Consider the following 23241-nt stretch of genomic DNA (forward strand, 5'->3'; position numbering starts at 1 on the left):
GAGATTTACTCTTGTATAGGAATGCAGAACACATCAATCGACCCACAAACGCTGCCTTGCGTACGAACATCCGATCGGATCAACGGGATTGGGACCGACATATAAGCATCATTAACTGTTCCCTCCATAATAGAATGTGTAGAATTGGCTCTGCTGGGGGTTGCGGCGGCTGAGAAACCGGATCGTTTTGATTCCAATTGAAACGCAGAGGCGAGGATTTCTGGTTCTCCAAAGGGTAGTCTTTATTCACTTTGATGTATATATGTACAAATATAAACAGGTTGCTCCAAATTTTGTGTCTTCGTGACTTGTAGAAATGAAAGTAAGTAAGTGAGTAAGCAAAAAAGGAAAGGGTGTGGCCAGCGGTCCCTAATGGAAGAATACTCCCTTTTTCAAAAGAGAGTGGGTGGATTCCCTTCTCCATTTAGGGACGCGTGGAACTGGCACACGGGAGCTGGAGTAAACATCCCGCCCGCCTTGCAATGCCACAGATTGCAAAAGAATCTGTGATGCGTCAGTGGGCGTATGTTCTGGAGAGCATCCATCCTAAAACAGTGCTCTGTGCTACGATGTGCCCGTTCTGGCTGTTGCTCGATGTTGGCCTTCGGCTCTGGCGTCTCGATGGGCCTGTCCGCGCTGGCAGACCGCTCTCGCTTTTCCCGCCGATGGAGATGCAGCAGGGTGTGATGAGCGTCCCCACATACTCGGCAGCGACACTCACTTCGGCACGAGCCTCCGGAATGCTGGTGCGCCAAGCAGTTCGGGCAATATTTGTTGATGAGGACCGCACGGAGCCGCCGCTCTGCATCTAGCCGGAGAAACCGCGAACACGTCCGAAGCGGATGAATCCCCTGACAGACTCGGCATCGGAACGATCGAGTTCCTCGAGAACATCTGTCGATGAGCTGGCGACGTTGGTTGCGATGGGACGGCATGGCGAGGATAGAACGGGAAAAAAAAAAAAATAATAATTAGTGGATACGCTTTACTCTCACAGTTATGGACATCGAACGCAGAGACATTGGACATGTTTGTCTACGGGAAGGAAAACTAATTTGGAAATTGGCCGTTTGAGGATACCACGGGCCGTGCGGACGTCTACGACGCGAACTTTGTCATCAGAGCCAGGATAAACCCTTTGAACACGCCCTAAACGCCACCCATACGATGGAACGTGGTCTTCCTTGATAATTACCATGTCGCCTTCGGACATATTCCTGGTTGGAATTTGCCACTTGGTCCTCTTATGGAACTCTTTCAGGTATTCAGCTTTCCATCTCGATGCGAAAAGCTGGCCAAGGGCTTTGAGTCGCTGCCATCGGTTCAGGATAGAACTGGCTTCGCCGGCGGTGGGAGGTTCGGCGGGGACAAGTAGCGGTCCGCCTATCAGAAAATGTCCCGGAGTGAGAGCGAGGATATCCGACGGATCTTCTGACATCGCTGAAATTGGTCTGGAGTTGAGGCATGCCTCGATCCGACACAGTAGAGTGGATAACTCTTCAAGGGTATACTTAAAATTACCTGTCGTCTTGTAGAAGTGAGTCTTGAAGCTCTTGACTCCTGCTTCCCACAGGCCTCCCATATGGGGGGCGCCTGGAGGGTTGAAATGCCAGGATAGGCTCTGGTGACTAAATGACGAGGTAACCTTTTCCTTAACCGCAGCGATGAAATCTTCTGTGAGGGCCTTCTCCGCGCCCACAAAAGTCTTTCCGTTGTCCGAGTAAAGATGGAGAGGGCACCCTCTTCTGGCCGCGAACCTTGAGAAGGCTTCGAGGAATTTCTCCGTGGTCAAGTCCGAAGTGGCTTCCAAATGGATGGCCTTCGTACTGAAGCACACGAAGACGCAGACATAGCCCTTCGTGATTCGACAGGCCCGACCTGAATAGCTCTTGACATCAAACGGTCCCGCGAAGTCGAGTCCTGTGTGTGTAAAGGGTCGCGAATAGGTCGCTCTGGACTGAGGTAGTTTACCCATTAGCTGGGACTGCACCTTCTTCCGGTGAATGACACACACCTTGCAGGTCGTGGTCACACGTTTGATCAGGTTCCGCAGCTTCGGAATCCAGTATCTCGTCCGGATGAGACGAACCATAAGCTGGTTTCCCCCGTGTATGGAGATACGGTGAGTAAATGTGACCAGAAGCTCTGCTAGTTTGGAATGGTACGCCAAAAGGATAGGATGACGTTCGTCGTAGGATAACGAGTCAGATGCAGTCAAACGACCGCATGACCTCATGATGCCGTCAGCATCCAGGAACGGATTAAGGTTGAGGATACAACTGGACGAGGGAAGCTGTCCTTTGGATTGCAGGATGTTGTATTCCTCTGGATAGTCGGCCCGTTGAGTTTGCCTAATAAGCATGAGTTGTATATGGGCGAGTTCTTTACTGCTTAAGTCTGTAGAAGAAGGCGTAGGAATGCATCTGCAGCGGTTGATGAACCGCTGCACAAAAGCCATGACTCGCAGCATGCGATTGAAGTTTGAAAAACGCTCTAGGAGATCCCATGCTGGACACGCTAAATGGCACCGGACGGATCGTCTTTCGAGTTCAGGGTCCGATACCTCTTCGTGCGACGTGGGCCAGGCGACTTGCGGCTGACTCAGCCACGACGGGCCATGCCACCAGAGGTCACTACTTGCCAGCTCTTCAGCCGTGACACCACGACTGGCTAGATCTGCTGGATTGTGCTCGGAACGCACATGTGACCATTGACTGGCATCTGTATTTAGAGCAATCTTAGTCACTCGATTCGCTACGAAGGTGGTCCATTGACATGGTGGCTTGTTCAACCATGCCAACACAATGGTGGAATCAGTCCAGAAAAACGTCTCTATTCGACCAAACGGGATGTGAGGAAGAATTGCAGCCCACAGGTCAGCAAGAAGAACTGCACCACACAATTCTAAGCGCGGGAGTGAAACGGTTTTGACAGGGGCGACTTTAGTCTTTGACGTGAGCAGACTCGACGAAATGCCTCCGTCGTATTGGATGCGAACATAAATCGCTGAGCCATAGGCCTTCTGAGATGCATCACAGAAGCCATGGATCTGAACTTGTGCTCCCGGTCGGAATTGTACCCAACGCGGGACGCGAACCTTGTGGAGGGAACTATGGCTGCGAAGGAAATCATGCCAGCGTTGCCGTAGCTCTGCAGGGAAAAACTCGTCCCATGCAATGCCGGCTAACCATATATCCTGCATTAGGATCTTGGCCTGGACTACAAATGGGGACAACCATCCAGCGGGATCGAACAGTTTTGCGATTTGCGATAGGACGTTGCGCTTGGAATAATTCGCATTGACAACAAGCTCAGTCGGGACAAAATAGAACTCATCCGCCTTGGCGTTCCACCGTATTCCCAACGTTTTCGTGGTGCTCACCTCTTCGATATCGAGGAAGTCACCTGAGAGCAGGTGGTCTGAAGGAAGTGCCTTTAGGAGAGTTCGCTCATTTGCTGTCCACTTGCGGAGAGGAAATCCTGCGGAGCTCAGAGCTGTCCTCAACTCTTGAATGGCTAAAGTAGCCTCGACCTTCGTGTGGGCTCCTGCAAGCACATCGTCCACATACATATAATCTGAAATTATTCGAGATGCCCGTGGATATAGGGCGTGGACATCCTCGGACAGCTGCCGCAACGTTCGTAAAGCTAGAAACGGGGCACAATTAACTCCAAACGTGACAGTCTGAAGCTCATAGTCCCTGATGTCCCCACGATCATCTCGAAAGAGAATTCTCTGAAAAGCGGTGTGTGCAGGGTTTAGGGGAATCTGCCTATACATTAAAGACAAATTGGAATGTTCGCCACTTTAGGATCTGGAGGGTGAGATCGGACTGAAGTACTGGCCCTGGATGCAGGATGTCATTCAGGCTGTTCCCATTTGACGAGGGACTGGATGCGTTGAATACCACACGGACCTTTGTGGTAGTACTTTCGGGCTTGAAAACCGCGTGGTGGGGAAGATAAAAATTCACCGTGTCCGTATTCGGAGGCACAGGCTTCATGTGGCCAAGATCTATGTACTCTTTGATCACTGAGTCATAGGTATCTTTGAGAATAGGATCCCTTTTCAGGCGAGTCTCATTCCTTAGGAATTGTGCGAGAGCGAATGATCTGGAATGCCCCAAGTTGATGTGCTCAGCATCCTTGAAGGGTAGGGATACTACATATTTCCCGTCCCGAGACCTGATAGTCGTTCGAGCGAAGTTTTCTTCGCACAAGTTGTCCGACTCCTTTACTACTTTACATGGAAGATCCTCCACCTCCCACTATCCGCCCCTATTAGAAGGTCGATCTGGGAGGGCTGGAAAAAGAGTGGATCAGCCAACGGAATATTGGGAAGTCTTCCGAGAATGCTGCGATCGATCGAACTCGTCGGCAGATTCCCGGCCAGATTGGGCAACACCAACGCAGTCGTGTCTATCTTGAGCATCGGCTTCGCCGCCGTGCCCATCTGGAAGTGACACATCCTTTGTGAGACACCTGTGCTGGTTTGGTTCAGCCCCGTGATTCTAGTTCTCACGGTCTGACAAGGAAGCTTGATTCTGGTCGCAAGCTTCTCGGAGATGAAGGTGCCCTCTGAGCCTGAGTCTATCAAAGCCCGTGCGGGAAAGTTTTCTCCCTGGTGACAGACTTGGACAATGGCCGTTCCTAAAAGGATGCCCTGCCGATTGGAGGCGAAATGAACAGAAGTGTTCGCAGTGGGCTGATCTGGATTATGAGCCTGCGCTGCGCTGGTGGAAGTAGCAGGACTTTCCTTATGAAGCAGCGTGTTGTGGCGGCCCTTGCACGTAAAACAATTGTGTCTACTTGTGCACTCTCGAAGATTGTGTCCTTTGGCGAAGCAATTAAGGCATAATCGCTTCTGCTTGATATATGATAATCTTTGTGGTTGAGTCATCTGGAGGAAACGAGGACACTGCCGAACTGGATGTGACTCTCTGGAGCAGAGATCACAGGAGCGTACACGTGGGCCGACTTGCGTTTCAAAGGAGTTTACCCTTCTCGGCTGTGGGTTCCTGGGCTCCCTAGTATGTTGTGAGTTGGAAGTATGAAGTCGAACCTCTTCAATCGCTTCTAGCGTGCGATATCTATCTTCGAGAAACGAATTCATCTCGTCCCAGGTAGGAATTTCGGACTTGTTGTTCAACGACTGTTCCCATAATGAGAGAGTGACTGTTGGCAACTTGGAAGAGCAGAAGAAAATCAGAATGCAATCCCAATTTTCTGTGGAGACATTGGAGTGTTCCATGGCAATCAAACACCCTTGAATCGTGCTCTGAAGATCCTTCAAGGCCGTTCCTGATTCGGTGCTTATCTTCGGGAGATTGAACAGAACCTTCAACTGGCTGTTTACTAAGAGTCGCTTGTTTTCAAAACGCTCTTGAAGTGCAGACCATGCGGATTGGAACCCAGAATTTGTAAGGGGGGACTTGATAACAATAGCGTGAGCTTCGCCGCTGGTTTTGGCGTTTAAGTGGAATAAGTGCGAACTGGGGGCGAACAGACGGGCAATATGTTCGTTTAATTGGGAAGCACACCTCTCATAAACCAAGTAGCAATTTCCATATTTGCTCTGAAGCTGCCGAACGCTTTCGCCACCTCCTTCGTGAAGGGCTAGACGGGAGACTGCTTCGTATTCCCGCTCAACCTTGTCCCAGAGGGACTGGATTTGGTCTAGGCGGATCTTTAGTGTAAAAGAATTAGGCTCGGCAGAGGACGAGGATGCCGCACAAATCTGGCTTTCAAATTTGCTAAGCCGGTCGCTGGTGGCTATAAAATCAAGCACCGCAGCGTCTAAGGAGGTTCTAGTTTTTGATCTCAAATTCCCAGCGGGTCCAGCCCCCGCGTCCCTTGGGCTAGGATCCCGCTTCTGGCCTGCTTCAGACATCATTATAGTTGTTTGAGAATAAGCGCAAAATTATTACCAGAAAAAGGAATAGAGGACAACCGTGTAAAAAAAAACTGGTGAAATTTCTGGTCACCAGAAATGCGGAATGGAAAAAAGCGTACCTAGCTGAAGCAAGTTTGGATATGAAAAACAAATAAATCCCAAAATTGAATTGAGAAAAAAAAAATCCAGAATGTAGAAGTACCGTCCACCAGAAACGTGGAATGTCGGAAATACGGGATGGTACTGATGTGCACTGACGGAAAACCGAAACAATACGGTGATTTGAGTACCGTCCGAAAAAATTTAGAATGTAGCAGTAAAATAATATTTGTTTATGCAAAAAAAAACGATCAGTTGAACAAAATAAATTAAGTACCGTCCACCAGAAATGTGAATTGTAGAAATGTAACGCAGTGTGAAGACACTGTTACTGTGGCCGAAGTAAATGTAGGAATATGTAAATGTGTATGTGTTGTATGTTATGTATGTTTATGTTTATATGGACAATTGGGAACTATTAATTGCACAAATTAATATTTGTTTATGCAAAAAAACGATCAGTTGAACAAAATAAATTAAGTACCGTCCACCAGAAATGCGAATTGTAGAAATGTAACGCAGTGTGAAGACACTGTTACTGTGGCCGAAGTAAATGTAGGAATATGTAAATGTGTATGTGTTGTATGTTATGTATGTTATGTATGTTTATGTTTGTTTATGTTTATTAATGTTTATTAATTGCACAAATTAATATTTGTTTATGCAAAAAAAAACGATCACTTGCCAAGAATAAAAGAATGTAGGAAATTGATGACACTTGGAGTTTTGGGACCAAATGTAGAAATAGAACTATCACACATATGTACATACATGCAGGGAGCGATGTAAAAACTTCTGCCGGCCAAAGGGAAAATTGACAAAGCGATATGGCGGTCGGCAAAAGGCTTACAATTGGACAAAATGGCATGCAGTACTTAGCTGTGGACTATCCCTCGAAGAATCCGGCTGTCAAAGGACCAAAAAATGTAGAATTGGCTCTGCTGGGGGTTGCGGCGGCTGAGAAACCGGATCGTTTTGATTCCAATTGAAACGCAGAGGCGAGGATTTCTGGTTCTCCAAAGGGTAGTCTTTATTCACTTTGACGTATATATGTACAAATATAAACAGGTTGCTCCAAATTTTGTGTCTTCGTGACTTGTAGAAATGAAAGTAAGTAAGTGAGTAAGCAAAAAAGGAAAGGGTGTGGCCAGCGGTCCCTAATGGAAGAATACTCCCTTTTTCAAAAGAGAGTGGGTGGATTCCCTTCTCCATTTAGGGACGCGTGGAACTGGCACACGGGAGCTGGAGTAAACAGAATGCAACAATCGATAGGCCAGTCACCCTATGGTAGTGTAGGGCCAACACACTAATGGTCACCAATGGAAAGGATTAAAAGATTCTTAGAAACCTCTGCTTACTGGAAGATCATACTGCACAGGTAAATCGTCACGATGAGCTCGATAAGATTCGTTCAAACTTTCGACGCCATATGGAAAAGACTTATGAGCAGAATAAGAAAGTCTACGACCTTTGCAGCCGACCTCGTTATATTTTAGTAGGACAGCTGACAAAAAAGAAAATTTTTGATAAGCAAAATTACCGATAATTTCAATGTCAAATTAGCACCTACATGTGATAAGGCAAGAATAAAAAGCAAATAGGAAATTCACTGTACTTATTAGAGGACCTAAACGGAAGAAAGCTAGGTACCTTTAACGGCAAGGATATTTGGGAATGCAGGAGCTAACTGCCCCTCTTCTACTTTTAAAGTCGAGCCTTTAAATCTGTTGGTGTAAGGTCGGTTAAACTTTCAACAAGCGAAAATGTCAAGCGTATATGTCATAAGAATAACAATTATCGTTCCAGTTAACTAATCTGGCAGCCCTACCACTTGTGGTACAATAAATACTTAACATTTGTGCCTGTTGCCAGTTACGCAACAAGTCAACGCGTAGTAATGGCAGAACGAAACCGAGGAGTCGCAGAAAGAGAGTTTTGAGAAATGGAACCGGTAGCAAGAGGGTTTGTAGGAAATCGGTTTGGAGGGTGAGAACATGGAGAGCGATAAAAAGACGGCACGAACCAGAGCAAGACAACAGCAATCGTCGACGTGCCAGGTTAAGGAGAGCAACGGTATCAAGCTGGACTTTGAACCAAACCAAGCTGGACCAGGCCAACGTTAAAACATGGACTTTGGATCAGGAGGCTGATGACAATGAGGAATAACCGTTGAAGGAGGCCTATATATACAAGGAGAACGAGGATACAAGTGAAAAACGCAAAGCAACGAAATCAGCAAGGAGCAAGATCGCTACGTCGAGACGTTCAGAAATTGAGACACACCTTGCTGAGGTCTATTAAGACGAAGCACGGCTAGGCTGAGACGCCTTGCTACCCCGCGAATCGAGAACAGACCCAAGCGTTTAAACAGGCTGGCCGAGGAAGAACACGAGTACCCGGCGCGATTGTGGTGAAGACCCGATCGATTGTGTCGGAGATAACGTACGAGAACCAGGCGATTGCCTGGTGCGTTCGTGAGAACCAAGCAGGCGTGGTACCGGCGCCACCAGTCAGAACAGACGTGGGGTTGACGTGTTGTTGTTTCACCAGGCGATTGCCTTGGGGACCGCAGCCGTTAGCTACCGTCAGTCCGCGTACGACAGCTATCCTTAGCCCAAGTCTCGGGTATCCTGCGACACGGTCCGCTCCATCTAGGACGACGAAAGCGGCAAACAGCAGAAACGAAGCCACTGTGTTGTAGGTGTTTGATAGAAAAGTCTGACAATCCATATACAAGGATATATATACAAATGTGCAAAAAGATTTATATATAAAATTTGATACTCCTAATGCTAGATAACGTCTAAAAACGTATTTTTACAAAATATATAGAACGATACTCATTCTGGTATCTGGTAATTGGTCTTGTTTTAAGTACAACCTGTGCATAGAGGGACGGGAATCGGCATCCTGAAATGTATGCAAAAATTGAAAAATTCGAGGCATCACAAGGAGTTGGAGTTTTCGTAAAAACGGGATAAAAAAATCTGTTAATTCCATGGGATTTTGAAAGAAACAACCACAATTTATCTCTGTCCCACAAAAAATAACAGAGAACAAAGCTGTTAGTAAACGGCTAAAACTACCTGCATGAACAGCAATAAAAAAAGACCAAAGATGCAGAAGTGGCAAGGAAAAAGTGCCGGAGGACAAGCCAAACTTGTTAAGCCAGGGATTAAGAGGAACAACAGATAAATAAAGAGTCGGGGATGTGTAGGAAACCCAATTTATAATTATGAATGATTAAGGTCATCCGCAAGCGCAAGAGAAGTCTATCTCGGGGACCGCGAAGGTCAGCCGCCCAAGAGAAAAAATCACTCGGGGACCGCTAAGGTCATCCGCAAGTCCAGGATAACCCTATCTTGGGGACCGCGAAGGTCAGCCGCAAGAAAGAGAGAGAGAGAGAGAGACTTGGGGACCGTGCGGTCAGCCACAAGCCGATTTATTAGAACTAGATCTGCTGATCCGGTTCCCCACAAAAGTGACTCTGCTGCTGACTACTGGAGGCTTACTGAGTAGGCAAGTGCAAGTGTCAGAATATTTTCATGGTTCCACGCACACAAAAAATGCATGCATAAACAACTTCCCTTGCGTTCACGCTGTTAGCAACCATATGTATAAGTGAGCATAGTATTTAGATATTTGCAGTCTCGCTGCTGCTAACTTCTGCGGGTAGTGCAGCCTCTACCCACTAGATTATATTTCCTTTTTGATCGGAAATGGAAATAAAGAAGTTGACAACTACCGTATTTATAATTGATTATAAATTTGTTTGCATGATGACTGGCAGCTAAAGTAAGGTAACAATCCAATTCCACCTTGTCCAGGTATCGCTACGTTCGCTCAATATTTCTTATATATCCACCTCGTTGATTTTTTTCTTAGTATTTAAGAGATATAATATTTTTATTTATTGATTTTTTTATATTATAATATAAACAAAATAGAAAAGAAATAATGAAGGAAGACAATATTAGGGACTTATAAATATCATTGTTGTATTCATTTTTTCAAATATTTTTGGTACTTAATTATTTGAACGGCAGTAATATGCCGATAATATTGCCTGCGGTTGTCAGTTCGTAAATATTTAGAATACGCCTGCTCGGAAAATTTTTTGTTTTATTCCAAGGACAGTAAAACATTGAATTAAACAGAAGTAATCAATAAGGGCAACAACTCGTTGTTTGGAAGACGATTCAATGAATTTGAAGACTATAAAATCCACGATCTAGTTTTATATGGTTTTCTGAACAGCCTTTTTCTTACGCGGTATCTAAGTCGAAGTTTACATTTTGTTCCACAAACAAAAGATCTGTTCGGAAGCCTTGAGCAAGAATCTGCAAAAACTGTTTACCTTAACTCTAGAAGCATAACATCAAGGAAACTCATTGTTTATGTTTCCCGGGTGATTTATTAAATTGGATTTATTTCAATGGTATGATGCATTCTTGTATTCTCAAAATCACATACCCGCGTCTAACAAGGAACACTTCTTTTTACCTTATTGATTAATGGCTTTTCCTTGGCAATACAAAATTTGCGTGTACTTATGTATGCAGACGTTGCCAACTTATGCCTGCATGACATGACAATATTGGTATTTTTCTATATCCAAAACATAAATTTTCCGATCATATTTCATCCATAGTCAATAGGGATCACTAGAGGTGTGCTTGGTTTTTATACAAAAGTGATTTTTTTTTTTTTTTGTATAACAGTATTTATATTTACATCTGCCCAAGAGGGCAATCAATTAAATTTTTGTGTTACGTGGGCGGTTATGTAGATTCCCTAGAGAATCTTATATTTGATATCTATGGTCATCAGAGGACTCCTTTAGGGAATCCGGAAGGTCAGGTCAAGTGGATGATATCTTCGGAGCCTTCTGCGCTGTAGGCTGTTGTCAAGGAGGCTAATTGCTAGATGGTTCTGGTGGTTCTCCAGCTTCTCTAGGTACATACTACTAGCTTTCCTGGATTCCTCAGCAACACTTTGCATTTTGAGGTCCCTTTTGATCGTTGTGTTTCTCACGTAGTAAGGACAGTTGAGGATAAATCTCAGGATGCGGCATTCTGCTCTCTGTAACCTTTTGATGTTTGTATGGGAGGCAGTGCCCCACAGCTCAATACCATATGTCCAAGCCGGCGTTATGATGGCTTTGTAGAGCAGTAGCTTGTTTCGAATGGGTAGCGTGCTTCGTCTGCCCAGGAGCCAGGTCATTGAGCGGCATTTGTGCCTCATGAGCTTTACTTTCTCTCCTATGTGATCCTTCCACGTGAGACGCTTGTCCAGGGTTAGTCCCAGGTACTTGGCCTTCGCAGTAGTCGGTATGTTGGTGCCGTTGGTATGGACGGTATGGAGCGTAAACGTGTCATAAGTGGATTTATCAGCGTTTATGGTGATGTTCCACCTTTTCAGCCATGGCTGAATCATGTCCAGCTCGCGTTGCAGCCCTTGCGCTGCCAGAGCAGAAGTTGCATCCGAGCACAGGAGCGCTGTGTCGTCCGCATATATGCATGATGAAATGGATTTGATGATCTGTACATGATGGATGCTTGTCCATCCGATTTTTGAGTATGAATCACCTATTTGGAGTCTACAATATAAAGTTTACTCGGATAGCATTGAATCGGTCCAAAAAGAGTGTTGGCACAAACCATTTATTATATTCTTATTAAATTATTATTTTCAAACAGATGTCATCTAAACTTATTTTATACCGTATGATACACGGCAACGCCCCTTGGTCGGTTCGGCGATACCATGGCTGGGCCGTCGAAACTATTACTCATAAGACTTCGACATCCGGCTGTGACCCTGGCTGATTCTGTCTGCTTCCTGAATCCATGGCTACGGCAGAATCACGTGACGCTTGAGATTGCCTTATACGCTCGTTTAAGTGTTTTGTTCGTTTTTTTTATCTCTTCAATTTTCTGTTATCGTTGCCGTCGTTTTTCCTGTCCCTGGGGTTAATTCGTTAAATAATGTTGGCGGTGGTTCTGCAGTGAAGATAACTATAGTGTTCTTTCTTTTACCTTCAGTGGTACTTGTACTTTTGTTAGGCTGTCTTTTAAATGATCCATTTCAATATGGGTTTTTATTGTCTGGGCTTTTCTGTAAACCCCGGAACAAATGTTCTGTACCAAGATAGCATTCTTTAGTTGACTTTGGTGTCGGTAACTCTCGGATTGATGCCACCTTTTCCGGCTTCGTTCTGATGTCTCGATCGCTTTTAACATGTCATCGGCACTTTACTTCCGTTGGGAAGAAGTGACACTAGTCCGCGTTTATCTATATGTTTCCTTTTATAGCCTCTTGGAGCTTCCCTTGTTATTCTCTTTTACGAATACCCTATATATTATAAAGATATGCGAACGCTAATGGGCGCTAGTGGGCCTCGTAGTGTAGTGGATAGCGCAACTACCTGTCAAACACGAGGTCGTGGGTTCAACCCCCACCCATGACGGGAGCATGGCCACACAAATCTTTCCTCTCAAAACAGTACTTTTCTAGTTTTTAGAAAGTATTATTCCATTCAAAATGCCTAATGCAACAATCTTCGGCAACTTCCTCTTGCCAAACCGCCTTCACCCCCTCTCCACGCTATATGGAGTAAAGCGGGGTCCCACTACATAGTTACCAAGTCCACCCTGTGTTCTGCGAACAGCAACAACACCCAGCAGGGCCTGACGCGTTACCAGACTGTTCGCTTTTCTACGACTAGCAAAATCACCGTAGACGCCACTCCCCGATGACGTTAGGTGGCTGCCCCACCACTGGGATAAGCCGCATCTGGCCAATCACCAGATCGGTCGAAAAACCTAAAACCGATTACCGAAACAAATACGAGAAAATTAGGCTCTCGTAGAAGCCCTAAGTTTCCGAGAGGAATAACAAGGAATTAAAAAAAAACAAGAGAGAACGCTATAGTCGAGTTCCCCGACTATCTGATACCCGTTACTCAGCTAGTGGAAATGCGAAGGAGAGTCTTCAGCACATACAGTATTTGGCGGTTTTGTGGGCGTTAGAGTGGCCGTGGCAAAAAGTTTTTTGGCAAATCGATAGAAATTTACAAGACTAATACAAAAATGAAAAAATATCAAAACATTTTTCAAAAGTGTGGGCGTGGCAGTTTTGGGCGGTTTATGGGCGTTAGAGTGGGCGTGGCAACATGAATCGACAAACTTGCGCTGCGTCTATGTCCCTGGAGTCTGTATGCTTAATCTCAACTTTCTAGCTTTTGTAGTTCCTGAGATCTCGACGTTCATACGGACGGACAGACGGCCAGACGGACAGACGGACAGACGGACGGACAGACGGACATGGCCAAATCAACTCGCCTACTGATCCTGATCAAGAATATATATACTTTATATGGTCGGAAACGCTTCCTTCTGCCTATTACATACTTTTCAACGAATCTAGTATACCCTTTTACTCTACGAGTAACGGGTATAAAAAAAAGGGCAGTGTAAGATCGCTTGCAGTTTCGGGTTTCTTGAATGGTATCTTTGTTTCACTGGTTTTTCGTCCTTCATATGCTTGATATTTTTAAATCTTTCAATTTTTTTAAACTCCTTCCACTGTTTTTCTGGTTATTTTTCAATTGTAATCTAGTATTTGCAATCCGTAACAGTTTACCTGCTCCGGCGCTTCCCGTTTTGCAGCATTCGGTCGCTCTGGTACCATTTTGCCCACGTACCCAACTGTTTTTCCACTTAACATTATAACTTAACTTCAACTGTGCTGTCGCATCAACGATATGTCAATCTTAAGCTCTTCCTGGTATATTCGCGGCATGAAGTACTTCAGGACCTCCGTGGCCTGTGTATAAACATGTGTTTAGACATGATAAGTAGACAAACTATAAATATGTTCTATTTATGGGCTGCAATAAACATGTCACGGGACAGCATAAGTGGCAACTACAGATAAGTACGATTGCAGTGGTCTATTGCCGAAGTGTCAAGAGATATGACCACGCGGGAGGTGATTAGCGCGGTCATAGGTCACAAATATAGATTTAAGATAAATCTCAGCTGCATTGACCAACGCAGACTGCAGCGTCTTACAAGCGCTGCATTATATAATTAGATGATAAGAACCTTATAAGAATGAAAAAAAGGCGATGCCCTCGCAGTAGCGAGTCAGTTAGATTCAAACACTCGAATTGAACTCATTAAGTGTACGCATTAGTTTATAGTGTGTACATTTTGGTCCTTCGAGAAATTCTGTTGTTTTCCCCCACCAGTGGTAAGAAACACAGAAGAAAAAACCAGCGCCTTAAAGTAAAAAGAGCAAGGTCCTTCGAGAAATTCTGTTGTTTTCCCCCACCAGTGGTAAGAAACACTGAAGAAGAAACCAGCGCCTTAAAGTAAAAAGAGCAAGGTTATTCGAGTGATTCTGTTGTTTCCCCCACCAGTGGTAAGAAACACAGAATAAAAGACCACGCCTTAAAGTACTAGGACTATAAGGTGAAACATTGTGTTCTTGCTTTTCTTTGGCTAATCAATCAGCTGTGAGTCGAGGCACAGCTAGGTCAACTGGGCGACCAATCAAAAAATCCTCCAACGGATCACGCCAAAGAATACAAGCAGAAAGTACAAGTCACAGTGATTGTTTTCCCAAGATGTTGTCGGAAAGATCTGTGAAATTGATGCAAGACCAAGGAGTGCTGCAGAACAAAATACTGCAAGCCATCAAGGACAAGGCATCTATACCAGCAATAGAAGCATTGGTAGACCAATTTACTACTAACAACAATGCGTTGGTAAAATTGGGAGTTGGCGATCATTAATATTTTAATGACAAAATATTTATTAAAACTATGGATGCTGTCAAGGCCTACAAGGAGTCGCAATTAAAGGTAGAAACACTTGAAGAGGTAAATATACCAAGTGAATCAAAATTATCTGATTCCGCATCAGCTCGGAGCTCCAGTCCAGTTGATAATCTGGTTCAACTGGTGGACAGAAGAGCAGACAGGGTGAGGCAACAGATAAGCCTAATATACGAAACCCTGGATAGTTCAAGTGAGATTGAACTTGTCAAGCAGCTGGCAATGATGAAAAGTCATTGGTCCAACGTGACGGACACACTGAAACTGCTTGAAAACAAGTATGACAGAACTGCCTTTGATCAAGATGAGGCAGACATTCTGCAATCTGATGTTGCCGCACTAGAAATGGTAATTCAGAGGAAGTTGGAACAGTGCAAAAGTTCCAACTACGACGTGCCAGAACTCCCAAAAGTGGACCTTCCTACGTTCAATGGAAATGCGAAGGAATGGCCAACATTTTACGAGCTGTTCTCTGAACTAATAGACAGCAGGAAGGATCTCAGCAACACAAGGAAGCTGGGATATTTAAGAGCCTGCTTAAAAGCAGAAGCTCAAATGGTGGTTAGCCATTTGATAACGGGATCAGCGGCTAGCTATGCAGCAGCGTGGGAGCTTATCTGCAAACGCTATGAGAATAGCAGAAAAATATTCTCCCAACACTTCAACAAATTAATGGAACTGGAGTGCTTGCTGCCCCACGATGAGAAAAATTTAGGGAAGTTTTTGGATACTGCGACCGAGAGCATATTCATCATAAAGCAAAAAGGAAAAATAGGAAGCTCTGCTGACGTAATTTTAGCTGAAATTCTGCTGCGGAAATTTTCGCCAGAAGCCTTGCAGCTGTATGAACAGCATGTAAAAAAGGCATGAGCTATACAGTCCTTACAAGATGTACTAGAGTTTATTGAGCAACAATACAACTCAGTAAATGCCATTATCAAAAATACCGCTCAGCTTGCTACAAGAAAAGTGCAAGTTAGATCATGTGCCTTTTGCTCTAAGGATGGCCACGATATGATAAAGTGTCTCAAATTCAGAGCACAATCAATCGAAAAAAGAAAAGAATTCGTTCAAAAGAACAGCATGTGCTTTAGATGCTTTGGAAAGCATAATGCTATCGACTGCAGAAAGGAAATTACATGCAATCGATGCTCCAAAAGACACAACAGCCTTCTTCATGAAGGCACAAAACGCAGTATCAACAGCAATAGCCTTAAGCAAGGCCAAGACACACTATTGGCTACAGCTGTTGTTTTAGTGAAAAACAAAGCTGGAGGTTACAACGAGTTGAGGGCGCTTATTGACGGTGGATCCTAGAAGACTCTGATTTCAGAGGAAGCAGCACAAATATTAAGGATTCCCAGAGTAAGAAGTACTATAGAGGTCGAAGGTATCTCCCAGACTACTCAATTATCAATAAATAGTGTCCACCTGACGATCAAACCAAAAATTCCCAGCAGCTTCAAAGCATCAACGGAAGCATTGGTTTTACCAACACTCCATAGAGCCCTTTCCAGCAAAAAGTTTGATATTGATATCAACAAAGAGTGGAAGGGCTACAGGCTAGCAGATCCACGATTCAACGAGCCAAGCAGAATTGACATGGTGATAGGTTTGGATCTATTTCCCCTGATTATGATGGAGAAAATAAAAACCGTGAATGGAATCTTGGGACAAAAAACCAAATTTGGATGGATTGTGTCCGGAAATATAACTCGAGCAGCAAAGCACAAAATTATAAGTGCCACTACAACAATAAATCTAAAGGACCTGGATCGCTTTTGGGAATTGGAAGATGAAGCCGATGAGACGATTACAGACAATGTCATCAACGAGGAAGGCAGATTTGTGGTGTCAATTCCATTCCGCCAAGAGGCAAAGCTGGGGGACTCTCGCAAACAGGCAATGGCAAGGCTCATGCAAATGGAAAAGAAGTTTCAAAGAAACCCAAAGAACTGGGCTGCATACAACGAATTCATGAAAGAATACCTTAAGATGGGACATATGGAATCTGTAAAGACAACGGGTCAAGGTAAATACTATTTACCCCATCAAGCAATCATCAGGCCTGGAAGCTTAACTACGAAGCTTCGAGTAGTTTTTGACGCATCCGCAAAGACGACAAATGGACTAAGCCTAAATGACGTTATTATAGCTGGTCCTAAGATTCAAAAGGATATATTCGATATTCTAATTAAATGGCGCAAGTGGCAATATGTTATGGTAGCTGACATTGAAAAAATGTATCGCCAAATAAAGGTTGCTGAGAAAGACCAATAATACCAATATATCCTATGGAGAGATGATCCAAAATTGCCGATCAGTGAGTTTAAGTTAACAACCGTAACTTATGGCACCTCGGCAGCACCTTTCTTAGCAGTCCGATGTCTACGAGAGCTGGCAGATCGGTTTTGGCAAGAGAATAGCGTCTTAGCAGAAACAATAAGAGACGACTTTTATATGGATGACCTCATAACTGGTGGAGACACAGTCAACGAGTGCTATGAACTTCAAAGGAAATTGAGACAAGTGATGGAGAAGGCATCTGATGCATCTGCGAAAATGGGTTGCAAATGACGAACGCATTTTAGCCGACATTCAGGACGACGGTGCTACGAAGAAAATCTGCATTGAGGAGAATGAATCGATCAAAACCTTAGGACTTCAATGGGATCCGAAGAAGGATACATTTACGTTTTCGGCAGAAAACCCAATGCTAACACGCATAACGAAGCGGTTAGTGTTATCACAGTTGTCCAGAATTTTCGACCCACTAGGATGGTTGGCACCGGTAACGATTCAAGGCAAATGTTTCATTCAGGAACTGTGGAAGTTACCGATGACTTGGGACGTTGAATTGGAAACCAACTTAGCAAACTGGTGGATGGAATATGCTAAAGGTCTATCAGATTTAGAAGAAATTAGCATTTCACGCTGGACTGGATGCTCCAAAGGTATTATGGAGCTACATGGATTCTGCGATGCATCAGAGAAAGCATATGCAGCGGCTGTGTATACAAAAGTAGGCGGCAGAGTTACCTTGCTAGCAGCAAAAAGCAAAGTAAATCCTATAAAAAACAGGAAAACAATTCCAAAGTTGGAATTATGTGCTGCGCATTTACTAGCAAAGTTATTAGCGAAAGTGCAGGCTATATGGAGCAACAAGATTACAACGCATGCATGGAGTGATTCGCAAATTACTATTGCCTGGATACAGAACAAGCGCAGCAAAGATAAGTTCGTCAGAACTAGAGTGGAAGATATCAATAAACTAATTCCCAATGTCAAATGGAATTACGTTAAATCGGAAGAAAATCCAGCAGACGTGGCTTCAAGAGGGATATCACCGCAAGCTCTTAAAATCTGTGAAATTTGGTGGAGAGGGCCGAATTGGCTATCTATAGATGCACAACACTGGCCCACTCAAAAGGAATCGGAAATGGTTGTGGTATCCACATTGATAAAATCCGAATATCTGCAAAACCATCTTTTATCAAAGTATTCATCGATCGACAAACTTCTTAGAGTAATGGCGTATATATTACGCTTCTAACAAAGCTGAGAGGAAAATCGCAACAGCCGTCACATCTTACGGTGGAGGAATTAAAGCTAGCGAAGATTGCTGTGGTAAAGATACAACAACAGCTAGATTTTGGACACGAAGTCAGACTACTCAAAAACAAAAGACCTTTAGACCCAAAGAGTAAGTTGCAGGCGCTAAATCCGTTTTTGGATAGTGATGGCGTACTTCGAGTTGGTGGACGACTACAAAACGCAATGATACCGTATAATGTAAAACATCCAATTATACTGGATAAGTCACATTTGACTTGGTTAATTGTAAAGGATTCTCATAAAGAAACTCTGCATGGCGGAATTAACATTATGAGAACTTATATTCAGAGGGAGTTCTGGATATTTGGCATACAAAATTCCTTAAAGAAATATTTAAGGGAATGTATTGTATGCATACGATATGGACATAAGATATGTCCAGTCAACTGATGGGAAATTTACCAGTTTATCGAGTAACGGCTTATTACTCGTTTCAAAATACTGGAATCGACTACGCCGGACCGTTCCAAATTCGCTGCTCAAAGGGAAGAGGTCCAAAAACGTTTAAAGGATACATTTGTGTATTTGTTTGTATGGCAACCAAAGCGATACATCTGGAAGCTGTTAGCGACCTTTCGTCAGACAAATTCCTGGAGGCTCTTCGAAAGCCGGTGTAAAATCAGTCAAGTATCACCTTAAACGAGTTATTGGTGAAAACAGCTTTACATATGAAGAATTTGCATCGCTGCTATGTCAAATCGAAGCAGTGCTAAACTCGCGCCCATTAGTCACTGTAAGGAGCGAAAACGATGGTAAGGACATATTAACGCCGGGTCATTTTCTGGTGGGAAGACCTCTAATTGGAGCTCCTGAACATTTTGACGAAAGTAAGACAATCAGCTCTTTGGATAGATGGAGGCTTATTCAACGCATCAGAGGTGATTTTTGGAAGAAATGGAAAGAGGAGTATCTGGTGTCATTGCAACAGCGAACCAAATGGCGCCAGGTAAAGCCAAATTTGAAGGAGGGACAGTTGGTTCTTATAAAACATGAGAACACTCACCCTGCAAGATGGCCAATAGGAAGAATCATTAGTACGACTAAAGGACAAGATGATAAAGTCCGGGTAGTCACGGTTAAAACAAGCGATGGGGAAGTAAAAAGATCGCTAAACAAGATCTGTCATCTTCCTGTTAGCGAAGCAAAACCAGCTGGAGCTGCAACGCCATCTAGAACGGAGTCAATGCAGCTACGCAAGGACAAGAAGCTTAGGCAGCGAGTTCCAAAAGGCAAAAGGAATGGCACTGGAATTGATGTTGCAAGCTACAACTGCGACAAAAAATTCGGAAGAAATTCCCAAAGAACTTGGTAAAATTGAAGTCGGTACATCCAGTTGGCAATTATTGTTTTATTATGACATGCAAGCCTATTTTGATGTCATAAAACAATCAGAGGACTTCCTGGAAAAATCCCGCCTGGTTTGCGAAAAAATGGGAGACTTCAAGGACTACTGCGATTTCTTCGGCACGACAATAAGGACAAAAATTGACAACATAAAAGAAAAAGACAAATTACTACGGCACCGTACCAACCGAAAGAAAAGGTTTATACTGTTCTTTGATATCGGAAATGCAAATAGAATACAGGAAAATATGCAAACGATCATAAAAAACGAAAAACATCTAATGGAATATGTTGACAATCAGACCTCGGTCATCAATGCTACGGAAGAATTAGTAAGAGCAACTACGATAGAAGCAAACCGGAATTTGGGAAAACTGACCCAAGTCAATATTATTGCAGAAACCATGAAGGAGCACTTTATGGTATATAAGGAGTCAATTAAATTCCTTATGTTATCAAATCAAGTGCGAAACTGGATTGAAGAGGCAGAAAGCCTACAAGCAACAGCGATCTCAATGGTAACGGACATTAGTGAAGGAAGAATTCATTTTACACTAATTGCGCCTAACAAAATGCTGGAGGAGCTCGAAAAAGTTAAGCAAAAATTAGTTATACAATTACCACTGATCTATAAACTGATGAAGGCACAAGCTATGTTGAAGGATAATGTCCTATTCATTGAAGCAAAATTGCCGATATACAACAATCTGGAAACGGATCTCTTTGAAGTAATCCCAATACCACTGTGGACAAACGGAACAAAGCTTATTCCGAAATTTAATTCTAAATATTTGGCGTTCAATACAGACATAAACGCATATCACCTAATGTCTGAAATGGAAATTAACCAATGCAGACAAGAGGATTCGACAACATGGCTTTGCGAAAATAATTGGGCATGGAAAAACGCGGATGATCACTCTTGCGAAATATCTCCATTGAAACCAAGCAAGGCACACTCATGCGAAATGATGGAATTCCAAGGCAATTCGTTCATCAAAGAGATAAGTGGATCCAACCGTTGGCTATTTTGACTGTTTCGGAATACAACAGCTTCTCAGTGACAACAAATAATAAGTTTAAAAATCCTAATGATAACTCTTTTAGGCTAGCAGTTTTTTACGAACTGATTTAAACGTCTACAAAAAATTTTTCGCTGGGTTTGTAGGTCGTTTTTGCGGATGCCTAGCTGCGTTAGACCTCTCGCTGGCGAAAATAAAGCTTGCTGTGGTGTTTTTATACCCGTTACTCGTAGAGTAAAAGGGTATACTAGATTCGTTGAAAAGTATGTAACAGGCAGAAGGAAGCGTTTCCGAGCCGAGTCGATCTGGCCATGTCCGTCTGTCCGTCCGTATGAACGTCGAGATCTCAGGAACTACAAAAGCTAGAAGGTTCACATTAAGCATACAGACTCCAGACACAAGACGCAGCGCAAGTTGTCTATTCATGTTGCCACGCCCACCATAACGCCCACAAATCGCCCAAAACTGCCACGCCCACACTTCTGAAAAATGTTGTACTATTTTTTAATTGAAAAATTAGTCTTGTAAGTTTCTCTCGATTAGCAAAAAAAAATGTTTTGATAGTTTTTCACATATTTGTTAGTCTTATAAATTTCTCTCGATTTGCCAAAAAACTGTTTGCCTTTGCCACGCCCACTCTAACGCCCAAAAAGCGCCAAAAACTGTTAGTGTTAAAATTTCTCATTCGCACTTCCACCAGCTGAGTAACGGGTATCGGATAGTCCGGGAACTCGACTATAACGTGTAGCGAACTACGAGTATAACTTCCCCGAGCAGATGGTAAATTACAGTTGGGCGATCAAGCACGCGCTGGTTCCGGCTACCAATTCTCGGTAGAGTAAAGGGGGGGAATATTTGACATCGCGACTACTTGCTCGTCTCGTATCACACTCTTATTTATATCGCGTGCTTTGGAATTGATCTCCAAAAAAAAAACTACAGGACTATCGGACGACAGGACTAAGAACAAACAAGGACATAGCACACTCGTACGACAGCAGCTGTTAAGCTGTCGACGCCCACCCTACCTTGACCACCACTAACCATTTGACATAACCGGTGATCCCTAAAAGTATGCCACATTTTACACGACATACACCTTCCGTCGACGCATGGCACCCCTAGAGAAATTTACTCAGATTTAAACATTATAAAATTTAATTTTTAACATAGAATAAACTTCAAAACTGACAAGGTTTTACTTGGAACAGGTTTAGACAACATATCCTAAATGATTAGTCCAACTTACAAATTTTAAACATCTAGATTTAAATTGTTAATAGAATTTTTAGACTGTGGCGTTCATGTCGATATAATCGCAACAGATATGTAGGTAAAAATGTAAAGTTTTTGTTTGCTTAAAAAAAAAGGAATATTTACGCTCGGCAGGGCATTAAGAATAGGGGAAGTAGGTTATATAGGGATGTGTATTTTAATTTTAAAATTTTTATACCCGTTACTCGTAGAGTAAAAGGGTATACTAGATTCGTTGAAATGTATGTAACAGGCAGAAGGAAGCGTTTCCGACCATATAAAGTATATATATTCTTGATCAGGATCAATAGCCGAGTCGATCTGGCCATGTCCGTCTGTCCGTCCGTCTGTCCGTCTGTCTGTCCGTCTGTCTGTCCGTCTGTCTGTCCGTCCGTATGAACGTCGAGATCTCAGGAACTACAAAAGGTAGAAAGTTTAGACTAAGCATACAGACTCCAGAGACATAGACGCAGCGCAAGTTTGTCGATTCATGTTGCCACGCCCACTCTAACGCCCACAAACCGCCCAAAACTGCCACGCCCACACTTTTAATTTTTTCATTTTTGTATTAGTCTTGTAAATTTCTATCGATTTGCCAAAAAACTTTTTGCCACGCCCACTCTAACGCCCACAAACCGCCAAAAACTGTCAGTGTTGAAGACTCTCCTTCGCACTTCCACTAGCTGAGTAACGGGTATCAGATAGTCGTGGAACTCGACTATAGCGTTCTCTCTTGTTTGTTTTTGTTCTTTTAAGATTTTAGAAAAAGCGAAGATTGGGGCAAGGGTAAATTTTAAAAATGACCAATTTTCATTTCCATTTTAAATTTTTTTTTTTTCGAATTTATTATTGGTAAACAATGGACTTGAAAACAAGTAGCGCCGCAGTAGCTAATTATTTAATTTTCTTTTGCGGCAGCTGCTTTCTCATTTATGTAAAACAATTTAAATTACTCACTTTGGATTTCCCACGATGAAGCGCTTCAAGTGGTTGCCTGTGAAAGAGATATCAGCTTACACCGCCTTTTAATCCTAAGAGAGCTATTTATTTTCGATCTGCTCTTTTGAGCTGCTCTCCTACTGCGGTACTCTCTCTCTTCTTTTTACTTAATTCTGTACTCACGCCAGTTTAGGCGGGCTCTTGCTTATGTGGGAAGTGGAAGGAAAATGGGA

At 43.4% G+C, this 23241-nt stretch overlaps 2 protein-coding genes across 4 annotated transcripts in view; one reads left to right on the forward strand and one right to left on the reverse strand.

Moving 5' to 3' along the window:
* Window positions 1-23241, forward strand: part of LOC122624512 — a 183622-nt gene that overhangs the window by 18882 nt on the left and 141499 nt on the right. The gene's annotated exons all lie outside the window — the stretch shown is intronic.
* On the reverse strand, window positions 170-3781 carry LOC122619357. 3 transcript variants are annotated; one of them, XM_043796374.1, is made up of 3 exons: window positions 1522-3781; window positions 1196-1440; window positions 170-905 (listed from the first exon to the last, which is right to left on the reverse strand). In XM_043796374.1, the coding sequence occupies exons 1-3, from the start codon at window positions 3779-3781 to the stop codon at window positions 393-395; spliced, it is 3018 nt and encodes a 1005-aa protein (XP_043652309.1). In that variant the 3' UTR covers window positions 170-392. The 3 variants fall into 3 exon arrangements, with proteins under 3 accessions (XP_043652309.1, XP_043652223.1, XP_043652393.1); XM_043796288.1 differs by having other exon boundaries at window positions 171-905; window positions 1196-3781; XM_043796458.1 differs by lacking the exon at window positions 170-905 and having other exon boundaries at window positions 1245-1451.

This window comes from Drosophila teissieri, chromosome 2L, assembly GCF_016746235.2.
Source record: "Drosophila teissieri strain GT53w chromosome 2L, Prin_Dtei_1.1, whole genome shotgun sequence".
Lineage (NCBI taxonomy): Eukaryota > Metazoa > Arthropoda > Insecta > Diptera > Drosophilidae > Drosophila > Drosophila teissieri.

Coding starts and splice junctions, on each gene's coding strand:
- LOC122619357 (XM_043796288.1), bottom strand. CDS start 3,781: ATGTATAGGCAGATTCCCCTAAACCCTGCACACACCGCTTTTCAGAGA. Junction 906..1,195: donor ATATGTCCGAAGGCGACATG/GTAATTATCAAG, acceptor CAACGTCGCCAG/CTCATCGACAGATGTTCTCG.